Here is an 18935-nt window from a genome sequence, read left to right on the forward strand (position 1 = left end):
CAAAATTGCAGGCAGTGTGGGGAGCTTGTTAGAACGGGAGCCATATGCCGCTATCAAGATCATTTCGTTCGGCCCGAGCTCAGGCTCCCTGTTTCCAGACTTTGAACCGCTGGATTCCAGAGTTACGCTGCTGGATCTATCGGCGTTCAAAACTGGCGGCAATCGAGCCGAGCTGTCGTCCGATCACGATAACGACGTCGCAATTGTCGGGATGAGTGTGCAGCTTCCAAACGGAAAAGGCACCGAAGACTTGTGGGAAACAATATCTAGAGGGCTAAATGTGGTGCAAGAAATCCCAGGAAACAGATTCGAACTCTCTGATTTTTATGCGGAGGATTCAGATAAGCCGCGATCGATGCCTGTCAAGAACGGCGCGTTTCTTGAGAACCCCTTCACGTAAGTCTAAGTCTCTTCCATGCATACCTACCTGAGTAATACGGGCATTGATATATATATTGCAGCTTCGATAACTCGTTTTTTAACATATCTCCGCGAGAGGCAAAATCCATGGATCCCCAACAGCGAGTTTTGCTGCATGGGGCTCAGGAAGCCCTCGAGGATGCCGGCTATGTACCAGACTCATCGCCGTCATTCCAAAGATCCACCATCGGATGTTACATTGGTTTGGCGACTGGAGACTACACCGACAACCTTCGTAACGACATTGATACTTTCTATTCGTCTGGTACACTCCGAGCATTTCACAGTGGAAAGATATCCTACTTTTACCGGCTTAGCGGTCCATCCATGGTAATCGATACAGCGTGTTCATCCTCCACAGTCTCGATCTACCAGGCGTTTCGAGCGCTACAAAACGGTGACTGCACCGCAGGTAAGACTATCACATCAACTTCCATCGATTTCATACTGATACAGATTTTAAATAGCTATCGCGGGTGGCGTCAACGTGATTACTAGCCCTGATGTCAGTATATCGTTTCACAACTTCCAAGACGAGTATACTTCAGATATGAAATCCGTATTTGCTAACATATATCTTATCTGCCAGATGTACCTTGGACTATCTCGAGGACACTTCTTGAGTCAGACGGGAAACTGCAAACCCTTTGATGCAGCTGCTGACGGATATTGCCGGGCTGAAGGGTGCGTCCTGTTTGTTCTCAAACGACTGTCCGATGCCGTAGCCGAAGGAGACCGTATCCATGGAGTCATCAGAAACGTCTTGACCAACCAGAGCGGCAATTCTAGTTCCATCACGCATCCCCACAGTCAAACGCAAACGGATCTATTGAGGCGGTTACTCCAACAGAAAAATGTTGACCCCGGATCTGTTGGTGTTGTAGAGGCACACGGAACTGGGACACAGGCTGGGGATGCACGAGAAATCGAGACTTTGAGGGCTGTCTTTAGTCAGCATCACTCGGGGACGAACCCGCTGATGGTGAGCTCTATCAAGGGCAACATTGGCCATTGTGAAGCAGCATCGGGGGCAGCTGGCCTAGCCAAGCTATTGCTCATGCTCCGTGAAAGGAAGATACCCATCCAAGCTGGGCTGGCTAACATCAACCCCGCTTTCGGCGATCTCCAAGGATCCGGTTTGATCATACCAAGACAAACTGTATCATGGAGCCACTCCAAAAGAACACCCAGGAGAGCTGTTCTTAACAACTTTGGCGCTGCTGGGTCTAATGCATCGCTTCTCTTGGAAGATTGGGCTGAATCTCCAAAAGAGCATATGCATGGCAAGAAACAAGATAGGATCCAAGAACGATCCGCGTACGTATTCGCACTATCAGCAAAATCAGTGAGAGCTTTAAATTCGGCGGTCAGTCGACACGTTGAGCTTCTACGCAAAAGCGAAAATCGACCGTCGTTAAAGGATATCTGCTACACTGCGACCGCGCGGCGTAATCACTATGAATACCGCATCTCACTCGCATGTACTTCTGTGGACGATTTGCTGACTAAATTGCAATACTCCGAAGTTGCAGCCTCCAAACCCGCGAAGATTGTCACAGCCAATGTGTTCGTTTTCACTGGGCAAGGTGCCCTCTATCGCGGCATGGGTCAAGGGTTGATGATCACATATCCTCCATTCAAAGACATCATCATGAAATGCGACAGCATCATCCAAGGGCTCGAGCTCGCATGCCCAAGTATAGTTGACTTCATCATAAACGAAGAACAAGGGGTCAAAGATACACTAACGGACTCGGAGCAAATCATGGTTTCGCAGTGTGCCTGCGTTGCCTTGGAATATGCGCTTGCCAAGATCTTCATGTCTTGGGGAATCATGCCTGATTATGTCATGGGCCACAGGTACGTTAAGCCTTGTCACTACAAATTGAAACCTTGAATGTCCTCAGAACTGACAGATGATATTCTACTAGTCTAGGCGAGTACGCAGCACTTTGCGTGTCGGGGGCGTTGACGCCAGAGGACACATTCCGCGTGGTGGCATCCCGAGCAAAAATGATGGGCGAAAATTGCCTTGCCGACACGTCAGGGATGCTTGCTTGCAGTATGGCTCCTGAAGAGCTTGAAGCGATCATTTCAGAGAGCCCGGCCTTGGCCCAACTGACCATCGCGTGCCTGAACGGACCCGGCGATTGCGTCATTGGCGGTCCGCTGGCGCAACTGGACATGCTTCAGAAGGAATGCAAGACCCGCAAGGTCCGGACCAAGCTGCTTAATGTCCCATACGCTTTTCATACATCAGCCATGGACCCCATCCTGGAAACTTTACGCACACTTGGGCGGTCGGTGAAGTTCGGAAAACCTGAAATACCTGTATTGTCTAACGTACACGGGCGTCTCTTTCGCAACGACTTTTCAAGTGAATATTTCGCAGATCATGCAAGACAGCCAGTGCGCTTTTCCGAATGCCTGCTTAGCCTACAGCTGTCAATGGGAACAAATATTCTTGATGGCGCTCACTTCCTCGAAATTGGCCCACAACCCGCATTACTGCCGATGCTGCGAACTGCGATCCCCTCCAGCTCTTGTGTGTATTTTGGTACATTACAAAAGGGTCGAGATGCATGGGTATCCATCAGTGAGACGCTAGCCGGAATTTCTCTCCTCAGGACTACGGTCAAGTGGCGCGAGGTTTTCACCGGGACGTCGGCCAAAGTCACAAGCTTGCCTGGCCATCTACTAGAGGGTTCGAATTTCTTGATTCCTTTCCAAGAATCCCGTCAAATTGTCCATACTTGTGATCATGTACAAACGGCAGGGCCTGACTGTATAAACCGCGTCAAGACTGGGTACCGTCTGTTGCCCTGGCTGAACACAACCGGATCTTCAAGCAAGGAACTCATCCTGGAGACCGACATGACGATTCTTGCATCATTGATATCAGGGCACAACGTCGGTGGAACTCCCATTTGCCCCGCCTCAGTCTTCCACGAGCTCGCCCTGGAGGCGGCGCAAGCTCTGCTCGAACCTCTCAACACCCAGGTAATGGTCGTCAGCGAAATGAGTTTCTCAAGGCCGTTGGTACAGGTATACATGCCACGAGAAGCAGTTCCTGTGACCGTATGCGTGCAAATTACAATGGATGACAGCTCATCTTCTGGAGCAGCAGCATTCAAAATTACGTCACGCAGCTCGACCCAAGCCTCGACTGACACGTTGCACTGCACTGGCAGCGTCTCGTTGCAAGAAACTAATGTCAACACTCCCCGCTGGGTAAGAGACCAGGCAGTTGTGACGAGGCAAAGTCGATATTTCTCTGGTATTGGAAGGGACCACACGAGTATTTTTCGAACCAAGCTTCTTTATGAAACCATTTTCACACGCGTGGTTAGATACTCTTCAGAGTACCAAAGTTTGGTCTATCTGAACGTGGCTGATTCAAACCTTGAAGGGATCGGCGTTTTCAAGGTACCATCTGAATATGGTTCCCAAGAAGGCTATCTGGCGCACCCTGTCTTTACTGACACACTGTTGCACGCCGCAGGCTTCATTGCGAACCTTGCCACTGGGTCGGAGGAGATTGGCATTTGTGCCCGGGTGGAGTCGATAGAAATTGCCTATCATGGCATCGACTACTCTGACTCTTTCAATATCTATTGCAGCCTGTTGGAGATCAAAGGTGCCATTCTCGCGGACGCGATCGCACTGAGCAGTTCAGGCAAAGTCGTCGCTGTCATTCGAGGCATGGAATTCAAAAGACTTCAGCTCTCCACTTTCCAACAAGCCCTCTCCCGTATGTCATCAACCACTAGCGTCGAATCTCGAGATGAGGGATTTGTACAGCATCAGGCGGCGATGCCAGCGAAGATGCAGTTGAAAGTAAGCTTAGGAACTCCTCCAATAAATGACGAGGTCATGGATTCTTCTCTTATCGAGTCACAAAACAGCACCCCATTTCAGGCTGGGATTAGTCAAGTACTCAAGAACATCGTCATGGAAGTTGGTGGCTTCGCCGAAGAGGATATCGACTACACTAAATATCTGGGTGACCTTGGAATCGATTCTCTGATGCAAATTGAGATAGCCTCGAAATTGGCACGCTTATTCCCTGGACAGACTGGCCTGAGTCATTACGCTTTGTCCCAATGCGAGACTCTCGAGGCAATGGATGATATGTTGTCGTTGGTCTTGCTGCCACCGACCTTGGAAAAGTTTCACAAGACGCTCGTTGACATCCCCGGACGGAAAGTTGTTACTCCACGAGGATCCTCCTCCGAAGGTACTGATAATGCTGCTTCTGACTCAGACTACACAAGTCCATCTGTTGCCGTGTGTGGCTCCAATATATTACCCGCGATACTGCATATCTCCACAGGGAATGAAACTCCTCTCTGTCTTTTTCACGATGGCAGCGGGCAGATTGGCATGTACGAGCGTCTTCGTGATCATGACCGTACAACATACGCCTTCTGTGACCCCTATTTTGGAAGCTACAGCGACAAGCAACGATTCCACCGCAGCGTTAATCAGATGGCCGAGCACTATGTCTCAATGATCATTTCGAATCCCAAACACCGATCGTCGCCGTTGATACTGGGCGGTAAGTTTCAACCATTCTCTTGGCCATCAATCCCTTCTGGGATTGCTTGATTTTCATGGCTGACAATTAGGTAAATAAAGGATGGTCCTTCGGCGGAATAGTAGCATTTGAGGCAGCTCAACAACTCACGGCTCGCGGATTCGAGGTCAAAGGCCTTGTACTGATTGACTCGCCCAGTCCGATCAATCATGAGCCTCTTCCAGCTGCCCTCATTGCCAACATCACCAAGTCGAATGCTCAGTTCCGGAATGTTGCACTCAGCAGCAGTAATGCACTGAAGGAAGAGTTCTTATTCAATGCTTCTCTATTAGGCAGCTACAGGCCAAAGTCTTTCTCTAAGGCCATAAAAACTGTCATGCTGAGAAGCCAGGATGTCCTGGACACAGAGGCTCTGTGTGACGTGCGCTATGACTGGCTCAGTCAACAGGATGCACGGACTTCGTCTGTAGCCGCCTGGGAGGAACTGGTTCGTGACCATGTCGAGGTTCTCTATATCCAGGGAAATCATTTCGAGCCATTTTTGGAAGAGAATGTAGGTTTTGCCCACAGCCCTCAATATCCCATCCTTTCTCTGGAAAAGCCAAACTTAAGCATGTACTGACCAAATCTGCATAGATTGGCGAAACAGCAGCTCAGCTTTGGAAGGCATGTAGATATATTGGAGAGTCTTAAAATATATCCCTTTGTATGATATATATATGCCATGACCATTCGTCGGTGTCAGCTGAAATAAAAGGCTCTAACTTAGCATTTTTACACCCTCTTCCGCATAGGACTTCGATAACAACTTGCTGTACCTTTTCATTGTTAATCATTCAGGGCGCATATTAATGTTCGATAGAGATATTTTTTCAAGAAAGATTTTTATTAGTAACGTCTTACATTGGCCGCAAGATAAAGACATTTTCAATCGTGAAAGCAACTTCTATAATATAGGTTCATCTTGCTAGCGGATCCCCTAAGCTCTAGTCCTCGTATTTCTCCCAAAATGATTCGATGGAACGGTATTCATTCTCAATGACATTCTTACGTCTTTCAGAACGTGGTGTTATCAGGATGGGGAACTTTTTAGGCGCAATTAGAAACCCATCGTGGTAAGCCGTCTCAATATCATCATCAACAGGCCCAGGGCCTGGTGAGAGATCAAAGGCCCAAGCTATCTTGGCCATATTTAACATCTTATTCGAAATTGCCGTCAGCACTGAAGAATTGAAACACCGCGCATATTAAGGTAGTAAGACTTACCAAGGAGTTCTTGGCTAGACGATGGCCCGGACACGCCCTTCTCCCTGCACCAAAAGCATACGAGGTTCGCCGATGGTCATCCATGGTTGTATCGACAGCCACTCGAGTTCCGTATTCGTTTTCCAAGAAACGATCGGGCATGAAGTCACCAGGTCGTTCGTATTGAGTCTCGTCGTTGTGAATGGCCCATGTGTTAGCAACGACGACAGTACCTTTAGGTAAGACATATCCATCGTAGGTATCATCACGGGTCAGGGCGTGCGGGACACCACCAGGAGCCACAGGACGCCACCTGAGTGTCTGCGAGGTATAGTTAGAATGGAACGAGACACAAATACAACCTGATTGAGCCGTATCATCCTCGACTTACTTCGTCCATGCATGCCTTGATGAAAGGCAGAGAACTGATATCTTCCGACGTCGGGGACCTTAATGATCCACTGACTTTATCGACCTCGTTTTGAGCCTTCTTATATTCTTCCGGATATTTGATCATGGCCAAAAGAAAAGAGAGCAGAGTAGACGCAGTGGTGTCCGAGCCAGCTTCCATCTATTAAGGTTAGAGGGGCAAAAAAACAGACAATAGAACTCTGCGACGGAGGCAACAAGTAGCTACTTACCAAGTTTCCGGCCAAGTACGCAAGGTGTTCGTCGTCCATGTCGTTTTTCTCTTGGTCTTGTAGCATCGTACGTAGGAAGCAATCACCGCCCTTTCCAGCCTCCAGCCGTGTTCTGGTCTCTTGTACGAGCTTGAGATAGAGACTTTTCTGCTCCTCGCGTACGGCCTTCGCCTTGGTTTTCCAGGGCGCCAGGATTTCGGGCAACCTCTTCAGGAACGGGAACGCATCAACCGGCGGAGAGGCCCCCTGCTCGAGGATGGCGGTGAATTGATCTTGGGCATGGTATAGCGCCTGGACGTTGGGCGAATCAAACCGAGCCCCGCGCTGGCCGTACACAGAGGCAAGAATGACGGCAGTGGTGTATCGACGGATGTGGTCATAGTAGCCTTGAGGGTCCTGGATGAGCTGGAACATGGTCTGTGTGGCTTCAGCTTCCTGGAGGGGAAGTAGCTTGTCTACCACATTCACGTTCAGGAGAGATTGCAAGATCCTCCGTTGCTTCCGCCACTCCGCGCCGTACGGCAAAAGAAGGAGATGTATCTCGTTTGGGCACACCACCTCATTGGCAATATAGGTATTGGGCCGGCTGGAGTAGATTGAGCCCCTCTGATCGAAAAGACTTGCACCAAACTTCAGCATTGCACGACATGATAGCTCATCTACTGGGATTATAACTTACGCCTTGACATGCTTGTAGCTATTCAAGACGACAAAATTTTGAGAGCCGATTTTCAAGCCAATGATTGAGCCATACTCGGCCTGCATTCGTTGGAACCTGAGTAGTTATTGTTATTATGGACACAAGGTTATTTTTAATAAGTTACATGTTGGTTGCGTACTCGAGGAAGGCCTTGACACGAGGCACTTGGGTGATATTTCCAATGAATGGCACAGTCGGCGGACCGGGTGGAAAATCTTTAGGTCGGCGGCTTGTAAGAAAGTACTTGAACAACACTGCCACCACCATAACAACGCCAATAGTTGAAACACTCATCATGCCTACTAAGATCATTGTGGTGAGAAAAGAAGATTATCACCTCATTGTAGTAGCCTGAAGTCGATTGCGATTATTGGTTATTAGGTATAGAGATGAAAGGACATTTTACATAGCGACCAAGCAACTAGTCTAGGCGAATAACGATCAGCTAGCGCCGACACAATGGGCACTTCGGAAGCCATTGAACAGTCGGGCTAAACTCGTACGACCAAGAGCTGCAAATTTTGCAGCTCCTACAGTAAGTAACCTATGATGTCTCCGTTCAGCAATGGTATTCATATAGACCATATTATGCTTCACATCGGAATAGGACTGCATATCCAACAGTTTTCTACAAGCATACTAGCATCTGGCTGCCGACGGCACCGAGTCTGGGCGCCGGACGAAGGATTTGAATCCTTGGGCATCCACCGGTGACCGATGTTACTTTGGGGGCCAGAACTCTGGCAATACTCCTTGTGATCCAAGTTTCTGGAGGTCTAGAGCCGAAGGATCCGATTCCGATGCTGACAAGATTCATTGGGTTTCACCTGATAGCTAATACCCGACTCCTTCTCGGCGGCCTCCGTTATTCATGCCGCAATATCTCAACTCATATACTTTAGAGTGGCATAGTTCTGCCCCTTGTCAAGTATCGTGCCGTCCCATGCAATGTATTAAATGGTATAAATGCATATTCTTGATTGCTATGGAGCTATGGGTCTAGGTCTTACTCCATAGATTGGACAAATTTCACCGACCACCGACCGCCGACAGCGACATCCGCATGGGAAATGCGACCCTCCCTATTATACACATAAAAAACGTAAACTATTTTTTATGGAGTAAAGAACCGACGTAGTTGGAAATCGTACCAGAATCCAGTAGTAGCTTGATGGATACTCATCAACAGTTCCATTGTTGTCATTTCATGAGTTTGGGGCGTTCGGCAGCTTAAGCAAACTGTGTCAATTTCAATGGGATTTGGTGGGAGTCCCGGTATTTGCCCTGCGATACTACCGTTAGGCGCCCCATTATTTGCCGGCCGGTGCGGGTTCCTATGTACACTAGAAGTGTTAGGTTGATCGGCGGTATGCAAAGAGGGATACTGCTGATGAGCCAGCATGACGAAGTTTGCCAATCGCAGCAAGGCCATCCCGACTTCCTACGGCGTGCATGCGGGGATCCATAGTGGGACGAGCCTTACCCGAAAGCGAAATGAATACAGCAGTAAAGTACAAAGTACTCTGCATGGGCTGCATCGGGAATGGATGGAGACCTTGACGTTCTCCACGCAGCCCCCCGGTTGCAGAAATGCAGGTAATTCCCGACTCCACGGCATAGGACCCTGCAATGAGTGTTGAACCTTCACCGCGCCAACCCTACCTCCGTCGTCCTGGAAGTGGAACCTCCTGAGCATTGAGCATGTACACGAAGTCTATCGGGGATGAATGTCATCCCTGAGTTGGGGGCGAGCGATATGTACGTATCCGAGCTCCAACCCATGTAATCCGTACGGGCCCGTACAAGGATGGAGACAAGTGCCCCATAGATTCTCTACTGTATTGATACTAACCTTAGGGAAATTCTAGGCTGCCTGGGTTGCACGGAAGTCATGCATGGAACTTATGAATCTGATGGAGTCAATAAGTGTGGCCGCTGCTTTTCGCGTCTTAGCTAATTTGTCATAGATAAGCACACTGCCTCGGAACCGGGGAGCGTCTGGAGCTTGAGGAAATTGCCCAGACAAAGCCTGCCAACCCTGCCTCTGAACAGCAAGGATTCACAAATATTAACATCTTATTCAGCTCAGCTATGTGGCTAGCCAACGATGAGGTGGTCGCAGCCACAAGAGGCTGGTGTAGCAACGCGGTTCAATAGCTTAGGCAGTGTCAGCAATTACTAGACAGGCAGATACTCGTTGTAAATGTGCTTTACTATTAGCAGTGCGCGATTGAACTCTGCGTCATGTCGCTCCTTGAAAACTATACCAAGGTCTGTGGGGACGATACATTTGGCCCTACCGTGCCGCGGATAACAGAATGCCGTGGCGGGTTCGATTTCACAGGTATTCATGAGTCCATATCGTGACCTGTATTTCGGAAGCTTACGGATTTGCGCGTAGTCACTTTTGAAGAAAGCATATTGTCTCTTGGCCCAGCATGCCTGCTTCTCGTCATTCTTCCGGGCAGGCTGCTATCCCTCTGGGGACGGACATGCAAGACCAAGGGAAGCTGGTTGCATAAGACGAAGTTGGTACGCGGCCGTATTGTTCTTTGATGCCATCCTCAAGTCGAATTCAGCTAATAATCTCAAAATAGATTGGTCTCGCGGTTCTAGGTGCTCTACAAGCTGCTCTCTTGGCTTTCTTTTCGACAACTCAAGCTAGCTATCGCACCATACTCATTTCTTCCGGAACGCTTCAACTATGCGCCAGTATCCTCCTCGCCGTGCTTTCCCATTGGGAGCATCGTAATGCTGTTCGCCCATCCTTTTTGATATCAGCCTTCCTGTTTCTGACATCAATCATGGATGCGGCTAGAGCTAGGACCCAAGCTCAAATTGAAGGACAACACATCGTGGCCAGTATCCTAATAGCAATTGTTATCGCAAAACTAGTACTGCTTCTGATAGAGACCAAAGAGAAGACACGAATTCTGCTACCTGAGTTCTCTGAAACGTCATCAGAGCTCCGTAGTAGCCTCTTTACTCGTGCTTTTTTCATCTGGCTGATCCCTGTACTGTCTGCGGGATTCAAGGGTGTCATTTCTTCCGAAGACCTCCCAGCCATCAACGAGAAATTGTCCTCTGAGGCACTTACTGGTAAAGTTGAATCAAGATGGAAAAAAGGTCAGCGAATGAGCCCTAATAAACGCCCCTGGCTCCATGCCTGTGCTCGAGCTAACTGGGACTAGACGTTCCAAAAGGGTCTTATGCGCTGATGTTCGATGTTCTTCTCAGTTTCCCTAAAGAGTTCTCTATCGTTCTCATCTCAAATGCTATTCAGGTCGGACTACAGATTTGCCAGCCAACCCTGACTCAAGAACTAGTCACGTTTCTGGAGTCGCCAACGACGCCTATGAATGTTGGGTACGGCCTTCTTGGGGGGTTCTTCTGTATTTCAATTTTGAACGCGGTAAGTGCCTACACAGCCTCGGCCAAACACTTGATTATCAGCTAACAATGCTGATGGTAGTTGCTCGTCCCTTGGGGCTTTCATTTCTCAAATCGACTCATGATAAAAGCTCGTGGCGCACTTGTTCCCATGATCTACTCCAAACTGATGCAATGCAGTGGCAGCGACGTCAACCGATCAACAGCTTTCACTTTGATGACTACTGATGTGGAGAAGATTGTTGATACATGGTGGAGGCTTCTGGATCCGTGGACCTGCCTCTTGAAAATAAGCATTGGCACCTACCTCCTCTATCGCCAGCTTGGGGCCGTTTGTTGCGTTCCAATAATTGTCATATTCTGTGAGCGAATACTGGACTGGTGGTTTCTGTGGCCTTTTGTGCGGCTGTGAATGCTTACAATTTGTTATAGTGACATTTATACTGGTCGCAACCGTAGGCCTCAAAGTTCCGAGACATCAAAACTCTTGGTTTCAAGCCATTGAAGGGAGAATCAACCTTACAACTCACGCTCTAGGCTCTCTGCAGTCAGTCAAGCTTCTTGGACTATCTAGTAAAATGGAGGCAAAAATTGAAAAGAAGCGGGAAGACGAGTTAAAAACTTCTCAAAAGTTCAGGATCACTAACTGTCTCGCATTGGCATGTGGTATAAACTCCCAAAACGACCCCTCCACTGTCCTACCCTTTGTATAGTGCTAATTTCAACTGCAGCCTATGCCCCCCAAATTCTGGGGCCTCTCATCACCTTCGGGGCGTACTCGATTATGAGGATGGTCTCACATCAAACCAAGTTTCCAGTGGCAACAGCAGTCACCTGCCTTTCCATCCTCAACCTTATATCAACTCCCGCAATGCAGCTCCTCCTTGCTATACCAATGGGAGCGCAATCAGTTGGAAGCTTTGCTAGAATTCAAGCATTCCTTCAACTTTCTGAAACCCCTGTCCTGACAACAACGACAACTAGCAGCTCCAATGACACTAATGTCATTATGACTCGAGAGAAGAGTGCTGAGCGCGATGAAACACATGCAACACAACATCATCCAGAACAGCCTTGTGGACAAGATTCAAAGGGTAGCGGACCTGTCCCGATCTTGAGTCCAAATCTCTATTTCACGCCAAATTCTTTTACTGCAATTACTGGACCAATTGGTTGCGGCAAATCCACAGTCCTCAAGGGCCTACTATCATCGAACGAAGGACAAGAATCGTGTGCGCTCCCCTCTAGAGACATAGCGTACTGTTCACAGACACCCTGGATCTACGAGGGAACCATTCGCGATAACATCATTGGTCAGTCCGAGATGGATGATCCATGGTACCAGTCCGTGATTCAGGGTTGCGAGCTCGACGTGGACATAGGTCAGGCACCGGAGGGTGATGCTGCTTCTGTTGGTAGCAGAGGATCGAAATTGAGTGGCGGACAGAGACAACGAATTGTGAGTGATGGCGTGGATATCGAATTTTAACATTGAAAGTATAAGTTTCCCATTTTGACGCTGACAAATACTTATTAGGCCATTGCACGAGCTTTGTACTCCAAGAAATCGCGTGTTATTTTTGACGATGTCACTAGCGCGCTTGATGGCCACACACTATCTGCTGTGGCAGACAAGATCTTTGGCAGAACCGGTATCCTTCGCTCGAAGGGTACGTCTGTAGTGCTAGCTACTCACGCGGTGCAGATTCTGCAGTTAGCGGACAAGGTCTTGTTGATGGGCAAAAACGGTGAAATCATCGACTCGGGCACATATGATCAACTTTCCAAACGGCACCAATCATTCGTGCAGCGTCAGGTGTCGGACTCCCCAAAACAACTATCAGATTCAGAAACTTCAGATGCAGGCACCAGACTTGAATCTAGTGTGGGAGAATACCAGACTCGGCTTCAGACCCGGGTTGCTGACCTGCGACGACAGAAAGGTGACTGGAGATCATACGGGTTCTATATCGGCTCGATGGGGTGGCTCAATTTCCTCATATTTGTGCTCAGTGCTATTTTCTACGTTTTATTCAATGCCATCTTTGGGGTCTGGCTCACCTGGTGGGCAGAAGATACGACTGACAGCCACAGTCTAGGGTATTGGCTAGGTCTGTACGCTACTTGGGCTGCGCTGATCGCGCTGGGATTGCTATTTACACCAATGTGAGTGGTTCGGGGGTTCATTTCCTTGTCTTAAGATGCTTCGTCTGACTCGAGCAAAGTTTCTTCTTCACCAAGTTGGCATCCAAAGCATCCAAGACCATGCATACAGAATTGCTTGTGACCGCTATGAGGTAAGTCCGACGGAAGCCCACTAATGCAAGGAAGATCATGCCCTCACGCTAACTTCAATGATAAACAGGGCTCCAATGTCAACTATTTCGAGCACGGAAGATATGGGTTCTTTAGTGAACAGGTATGTCCGCAAGATCCTGTCGGAATTTCCACGTTCCCAATTAAGTACTTCGATAGGTTTAGCCAAGACATTAGGTTGTGTGACTGGCAATTGCCGTTCAACATACTATTGACTTTGTTTGGTAAGTCAACCTGGTTCTAGACTCAAAACTGCCAAAAGGCATGGGCATCACTGACTCCCGCCTACGTTAGCTCTTCTTGCGTGTCTCTCAAGTATCGGCATTGCAGTAGCAGCCGTCCCGTACATGGCCGTAGGTGTACCGGTGCTTGGAGCCGTCCTGTATCTTCTCCAACTATTATATTTGCGCACTTCGAGACAGTTGCGGCTTCTTGAGTCAGTCCCACCTATATTTCCGTTCCGTCGAAACTTTCTACCAGGGGCTGACATATACATCGATCGACCAACAGAATCGAACTGAAGGCGCCGATAGTATCTTTGTTCCTCGATACAATTCAGGGAATTACCACGATTCACGCTTTTGGGTGGAGTCAGGCATATATGCAGAAGAATCTTTCTCTCCTGGACTCATCACAGAAGCCCTACTACCTCCTTTTCTGTGTTCAGCGGTGGCTAATCCTTGTACTTGCACTCATGGTGACAGGCATTGAAGCAGTCGTCATCGGACTGGCCATCGCTCTACGAACAAAGGTCAGCGCCGGTTTGGTAGGCCTGGCCGTTGTCCAAGTTACGTCGCTAACAAAAGGCCTGAGCGATCTTGTCATGCAGTGGACCGAGATGGAGACGTCTCTAGGAGCCGTGTCGCGTACCTACAGATTCAGCCACGATACACCGCGAGAGGATCACTTTGGCGAAGGAACAACTACGCTTCCTGTTGAGTGGCCTTCAGGTGGCAGTATCACTTTCGAGGGCGTCAGTGCGACCTATGAGTAAGTGGACATTCACTCGAGTATCGTTTATCGGACTAACGAAAGTAAGCCAACAAACGCAAAATAACTCAAGTCTAGCCTTGAGTAATATTACGTTCGCTGTCAAATCTGGTGAGCGTGTAGGGATTTGCGGGAGGACGGGCAGGTCAGTTTCTCGCAGGCACTTTTTCATTTTCCATTGTAACTAACAATGGTATCTTGTCTCAGCGGTAAAAGCAGTCTCTTGGCTGCTCTATTACGCCTGCTGCCATGCCACCAAGGACGAATACTCATCGACGGTGTCGTTATTTCGAACATGGACCCCGAGATGATTCGCTCCAAGCTCAATTGCGTGACTCAAGAACCTTTTCTCCTGGATGAAACGATACGGGAGAATCTGGGCCCCTGGGGCGCCCAAGTGCCAGACGATGAGATGATCCAGGCCCTGAAGCAAGTCGACTTGTGGAGCAAAGTCGAATCACTCGGCGGACTAAATGCTCAACTGGAGGGTGATTTACTCTCACATGGCCAAAGGCAACTCTTCTGCCTCGCCCGCGCACTATTACGGAAGAGCAGCGTGCTAATACTGGACGAGCCAACAGGCCAGTAAGTGATCGCCATTTTCAAACCTCTAGTTACGTTCGTTGACGTCTGACGTGCAAATAGTATCGACCCCGCAACGGATGCTACGATTCAGCGACTCATCAGAGAAGGGTTCCCAGGCCGAACGATCATCATGATCGCTCATCGCTTGCAAAGCCTGGTCGAATTTGACACAGTCATGGTGCTTGATAAAGGCCGTCTCATTGAGATCGGAGAGCCCAAAACCTTGCTTAGTGACTCCGCTTCATCATTTAGCGCACTTTTCCGTGCGGGTGGAAGCGAGAGCTAAATCGTGATCAATCCCATTAAATAACGGCTTACCTGTAGACATTTGAATTATATTGTATATTATTGTTGATAATGTATAGACTATTAGAGAATCCAACTAATGCTATCCTTCTAAAGTCCACGATCCAGCTCATTGGGATGTACAACGAGAAGATGATCATACTATCCTGCTTATGACTTGCTGCTCCAGAATGACAACTTAGCTGATTCTTGATGAGTTCGATTCTGAGGAGACTTGAGGGTCTGGGAACATGACAATGAAGTTCACAACTGGTGAGAGATTCGGGGTGTTGCGTGGGCGGGATTATGTCGCGAAAGGGGTACGACGGGTCACTGGAGACTAATCCGTACGGAGTACTAGCACTGTAACTACATACCATGCTAACCAGATCCGACTAACTAAGACTGGACTAGTCTTAGACTGGGGGTGATGGCCAACTACTCCATTGCACTTGTAATTGGTTGCCAAGTAGTATGGCTCCATTCGTACCCCCATCCCAGAGGCGTCGGCATCGAATGGCTCCATAAGTACGTACCGAAGAATCTTTCGCTCCTTTGGGAGTTCCTTGCGTTATCTAAGAGTAGGCGCAGCATCGGGGCTGGTTCCAGACTTGTGGCCACTGTGTATGAAGAAGACATAATGATCACTTCTACAGGACACAAGCACATACTTGGTAGCACCACAAATTGAGCCCCGCCGCGTCCCATACTATGTAGCTCTAATCCAGAGCTAGGCAGAACATGGCATGGTGTACATAGTATTTTGTATTCATGGCCATCCTCATAGGTATGCATAAATGCTTCCTTATGAGACGGAGGACCTTGCGCATTAGCGATTACCACTTTCCTCACTCGCAATATACCTTCAGATGCAGCAGCGAATCGATGTGCATTGCCATGCTGTGGCTCCTGGGTATCGTCGATATGCCATCGACCACGGCCATGAGAAGCCTGATGGAATGCCTGCTCTCCCTGTACGTAACCTCAGCTAGTACCCTGCACCGCTGTGTTGTGCCCTAGCTTTCGCTGATGACCTCCGCGGGTAGGCCTGGAGCCCAGAGCAGCACATTGCCCTCATGGAAAAGCTGAACATCAGCAAGTCCATCTTGAGCATCACCTCTCCAGGAACGCACCTCACGCCGAAGCATGGCGACCACGCCGCCGACATGACCCGGCAAATTAATGAGGAGCTGTCTGCCATCTCCACCGCCCATCCTCTACACTTTCGCTTCTTTGCCTCGCTGCCACTCCCGTTGGTCGACGAGTCCATCGCCGAGATTGACTATGCCCTGGATAAGCTCGGAGCAGTAGGCTTTGCTGTTTTGTCCAACGCAAACGGTGTCTATCTCGGGGACCAGGTGCTGGATCCGGTCTTTGCGCACCTCAATTCTCGCAAAGCTGTTCTGTTCATACATCCCACCACCTGCAATCTGCTCGCCTCCACGGGACCCGACTCGCAGGACGACGTGCACGCAGTCAAACCGCTTGACATGTATCCTCGTCCCATGATGGAGTTTATGTTTGATGAGACTCGTGCCATTGCCAACCTGCTGCTTTCGGGCACCGTGGCAAAGTACCCGCACATCACTTTCATCATGTCGCATTGCGGTTGTGCGTTGCCTTCCATCGTAGATCGCATCGGCGCTTTTGCGACTCTTACTACGGGGGAAGAGAGCCAGAGCGCCGAGTTCCGAAGGTTGCTTCGGGAGAGATTCTACTTTGACCTGGCCGGATTTCCATTCCCCAACCAGATCCACGGCCTGCTCAGAATTCTGGGGGATGGTGGGGAACAGAGACTGGTCTACGGGACGGACTATCCCTTCACCCCCGAGAAGGTTGTGATTGGTCTATCAAAGCAAATGGAGACGGGATGTGAGGAGCTCTTCAACGTAGACCAACGGAACGATGTGTATCTTAGCAACGCGGAGAGGCTCCTAGGTTTACCGATGTCGCAATAAATACTTTTTACATACCAATAAATTATAAAGCTCAGTGCAGCATAACCAGAAACTTGGTGGTGTTTACCGGGCAGTACGCAAGAAATTTCGATTACTTTCTTGTCTTGTTTAAAGTGATTGATCAACTATCTCCCAGAGCAATTTATATTTATGTAAGAAGAACTTTAGTGATTAGAAGCCAGAGTTAATCCGCAAAAGCCTTTATACCCAAGTTGCGAGTAGAGAATCTAGATGATGGACCCAGCACCCGGTACATAGTCTATCAACAGTAATCCAGCTCCAAACGAAGCCGCAACTTCGAGATAGCCTGCGGTTGTGGTCATGAATAAGGGTCCAAGGTTCTGCCATGTTTCTGAATCCATCCAAGCTGGTCTCTCACCTCCCCGGCACATGACAGTATGCAAGCCTTGCCCCATGAACCAAGAGATTGGCGAGTGAAGCAGGTATGCTGCGTACGCGTAACGAGGGGACCACAACCTCCGCTTCTCGGGTTTGTTGTAGTCATGCTCCCAGAGCGACATGTACGCGGGCCCAACAGTATTGAAGGTGAATTCGTTCCAGAGAGCGAAAAGTGCGGCATCCGGCGTCCAGCCTGACAATTGTGGAAAGCTTGAGACTTCGGTGAGCGAGTCTGCATCTTTCTTGTTCTCGTTCTCCTTGTTGGCCCGCCTGGCCCTTAGCCACCCGGGCAAGAATACAATCGGTAACGTTGCCAAAGAAATGGCACTGGCATTGATCAAGGACAGCCTGCCGAAAGGTCCGGACCGTTTGTCAAATAAGCTCGTCATCCGAGGTTTTCCCAGATGATAGGCTAACTGTCCGAGCACATAGCCGTAGATAAATTGCGGAAGGTAGTATGGTGAGACATTGACTACAGGTAGCTCATAGCCAAAGGGCCACTTGGTGCTAATCAAGAACCTGGACCCGGCGATCACCAACCAGCCCCAGCGACACAGTACTCCGTAGAACTTGGCCAATTTCGAGAATTCCAATGACCTTGCTTGCCCCTTGCTGAAGAGGTGAAAGCAGCGTCTGAAGAGGACAGAGCAGAGGTCGAGGATAAGGAGTGTCATGGTGTACCAAACAGTTCCCGACCCCGGCTTCAACCAGCCCTTGAACTCGGTAACCGCCTTCCAGTAGTCCCTGAGGTTGGAGCGTATGTCACCTTCGTACCGAGGACGCAGCGCGATATCCTTCAGTGGCTCCAAAAAAACAGAGTACAACAGCGACGGGAGTCCTAGCCTTAAGAGCTTGCTCGTCACGAATTCCCGCCACGAACCCTTCGATAACGACTGGGCCGTCAGATTCCCGGACAGCCAAAAGAATTGTCCCAGGCCATATGCATAATGGAACGCGACATAGGGCAACAAGATCGGCGATGTCTTCTTGAAGCTTGCTGGGTGGGGATGGGTTCCGCCGCCGCCGTATGCCGCTGCCGTGTGGTTAAGGATCACAATAGTTGTCATGACAGTTCTAAGATTGTCGAGCCAATATTTACGCCCTCGCCCGCTAGGGACAACAGATTTTGGCGGAGGCCCCATCTTGTCTCCAATTGAGGTTGGACGTTGGATCTGAGCTATCAGGCTCCGTGGCTCAAGGAACTTTAAGATATATTGGATTGAGTCCTAGCAATCAATGTTGCGGCCTCAATCAGCTCAGGAAAGTGCGCGGGAGAAAGGACTTGCTGCTGAACACGGGAAGGTATGTACGACCATGAAAGCTTTCAATCTGGCCGTGCATATTTGGTAGCACATCGATGTGGAATTATTATGCTGTGAGAAGGTATTTGCAGGACCGACTTCCGCCGAAGAGCCGAGGTATCCATGTACGGTGTCCTGCCGCCGCCAGGGCGTCGAAAGTGAAGGAAG

At 49.2% G+C, this 18935-nt stretch overlaps 5 protein-coding genes across 5 annotated transcripts; 3 read left to right on the top strand and 2 right to left on the bottom strand.

Annotated features, from left to right (window-relative positions):
- The first annotated feature begins 672 nt into the window (after positions 1-672).
- Positions 673-5821, top strand: BKA67DRAFT_610827 (uncharacterized protein). Its single transcript, XM_046105390.1, has 4 exons — positions 673-2280; positions 2352-4978; positions 5059-5510; positions 5594-5821. The coding sequence occupies exons 1-4, from the start codon at positions 971-973 to the stop codon at positions 5648-5650; spliced, it is 4446 nt and encodes a 1481-aa protein (XP_045954523.1). The 5' UTR covers positions 673-970; the 3' UTR covers positions 5651-5821.
- Positions 5822-5943: 122 nt separating this feature from the next.
- BKA67DRAFT_524173 (cytochrome P450) lies at positions 5944-7810 on the bottom strand (the record flags this gene model as incomplete). The annotated part of the gene is made up of 6 exons (XM_046098548.1): positions 5944-6156; positions 6224-6523; positions 6594-6773; positions 6844-7462; positions 7523-7618; positions 7683-7810. 6 exons carry the CDS (start codon positions 7808-7810, stop codon positions 5944-5946), a joined length of 1536 nt encoding a protein of 511 aa, XP_045954524.1.
- Positions 7811-9787: 1977 nt separating this feature from the next.
- On the top strand, positions 9788-15110 carry BKA67DRAFT_523918 (putative multidrug resistance-associated protein; the record flags this gene model as incomplete). Its single annotated transcript, XM_046098521.1, has 16 exons — positions 9788-9887; positions 9945-10075; positions 10141-10669; positions 10735-10955; positions 11016-11295; positions 11366-11599; positions 11647-12392; positions 12471-13099; positions 13159-13230; positions 13299-13352; positions 13409-13473; positions 13544-13685; positions 13760-14239; positions 14289-14384; positions 14447-14824; positions 14885-15110. The coding sequence occupies 16 exons, from the start codon at positions 9788-9790 to the stop codon at positions 15108-15110; spliced, it is 4383 nt and encodes a 1460-aa protein (XP_045954525.1).
- A 580-nt stretch (positions 15111-15690) lies between these two features.
- On the top strand, positions 15691-17076 carry BKA67DRAFT_649669 (amidohydrolase). The gene is made up of 2 exons (XM_046106019.1): positions 15691-16083; positions 16156-17076. Exons 1-2 carry the CDS (start codon positions 15979-15981, stop codon positions 17065-17067), a joined length of 1017 nt encoding a protein of 338 aa, XP_045954526.1. The 5' UTR covers positions 15691-15978; the 3' UTR covers positions 17068-17076.
- Positions 17077-17173: 97 nt separating this feature from the next.
- BKA67DRAFT_403773 (acyltransferase 3) lies at positions 17174-18716 on the bottom strand. The gene has a single exon (XM_046096711.1). It carries the CDS (start codon positions 18606-18608, stop codon positions 17295-17297), a length of 1314 nt encoding a protein of 437 aa, XP_045954527.1. The 5' UTR covers positions 18609-18716; the 3' UTR covers positions 17174-17294.
- Between the last annotated feature and the right edge of the window lie 219 nt (positions 18717-18935).

This window comes from Truncatella angustata, assembly GCF_020726525.1.
Source record: "Truncatella angustata strain MPI-SDFR-AT-0073 chromosome Unknown BKA67scaffold_8, whole genome shotgun sequence".
Taxonomy (NCBI): Eukaryota; Fungi; Ascomycota; class Sordariomycetes; order Amphisphaeriales; family Sporocadaceae; genus Truncatella; species Truncatella angustata.

Excerpts from the sequence above, each read along its gene's own strand:
- BKA67DRAFT_403773 (XM_046096711.1), bottom strand. The coding sequence starts at position 18,608 with ATGGGGCCTCCGCCAAAATCTGTTGTCCCTAGCGGGCGAGGGCGTAAA.
- BKA67DRAFT_649669 (XM_046106019.1), top strand. The coding sequence starts at position 15,979 with ATGCAGCAGCGAATCGATGTGCATTGCCATGCTGTGGCTCCTGGGTAT. Across the intron at positions 16,084-16,155 it reads ATGGAATGCCTGCTCTCCCT|GCCTGGAGCCCAGAGCAGCA; the intron begins GTACGTAACCTC and ends CTCCGCGGGTAG.
- BKA67DRAFT_610827 (XM_046105390.1), top strand. The coding sequence starts at position 971 with ATGAAATCCGTATTTGCTAACATATATCTTATCTGCCAGATGTACCTT. Across the intron at positions 2,281-2,351 it reads GATTATGTCATGGGCCACAG|TCTAGGCGAGTACGCAGCAC; the intron begins GTACGTTAAGCC and ends ATATTCTACTAG. Across the intron at positions 5,511-5,593 it reads AGCCATTTTTGGAAGAGAAT|ATTGGCGAAACAGCAGCTCA; the intron begins GTAGGTTTTGCC and ends AAATCTGCATAG.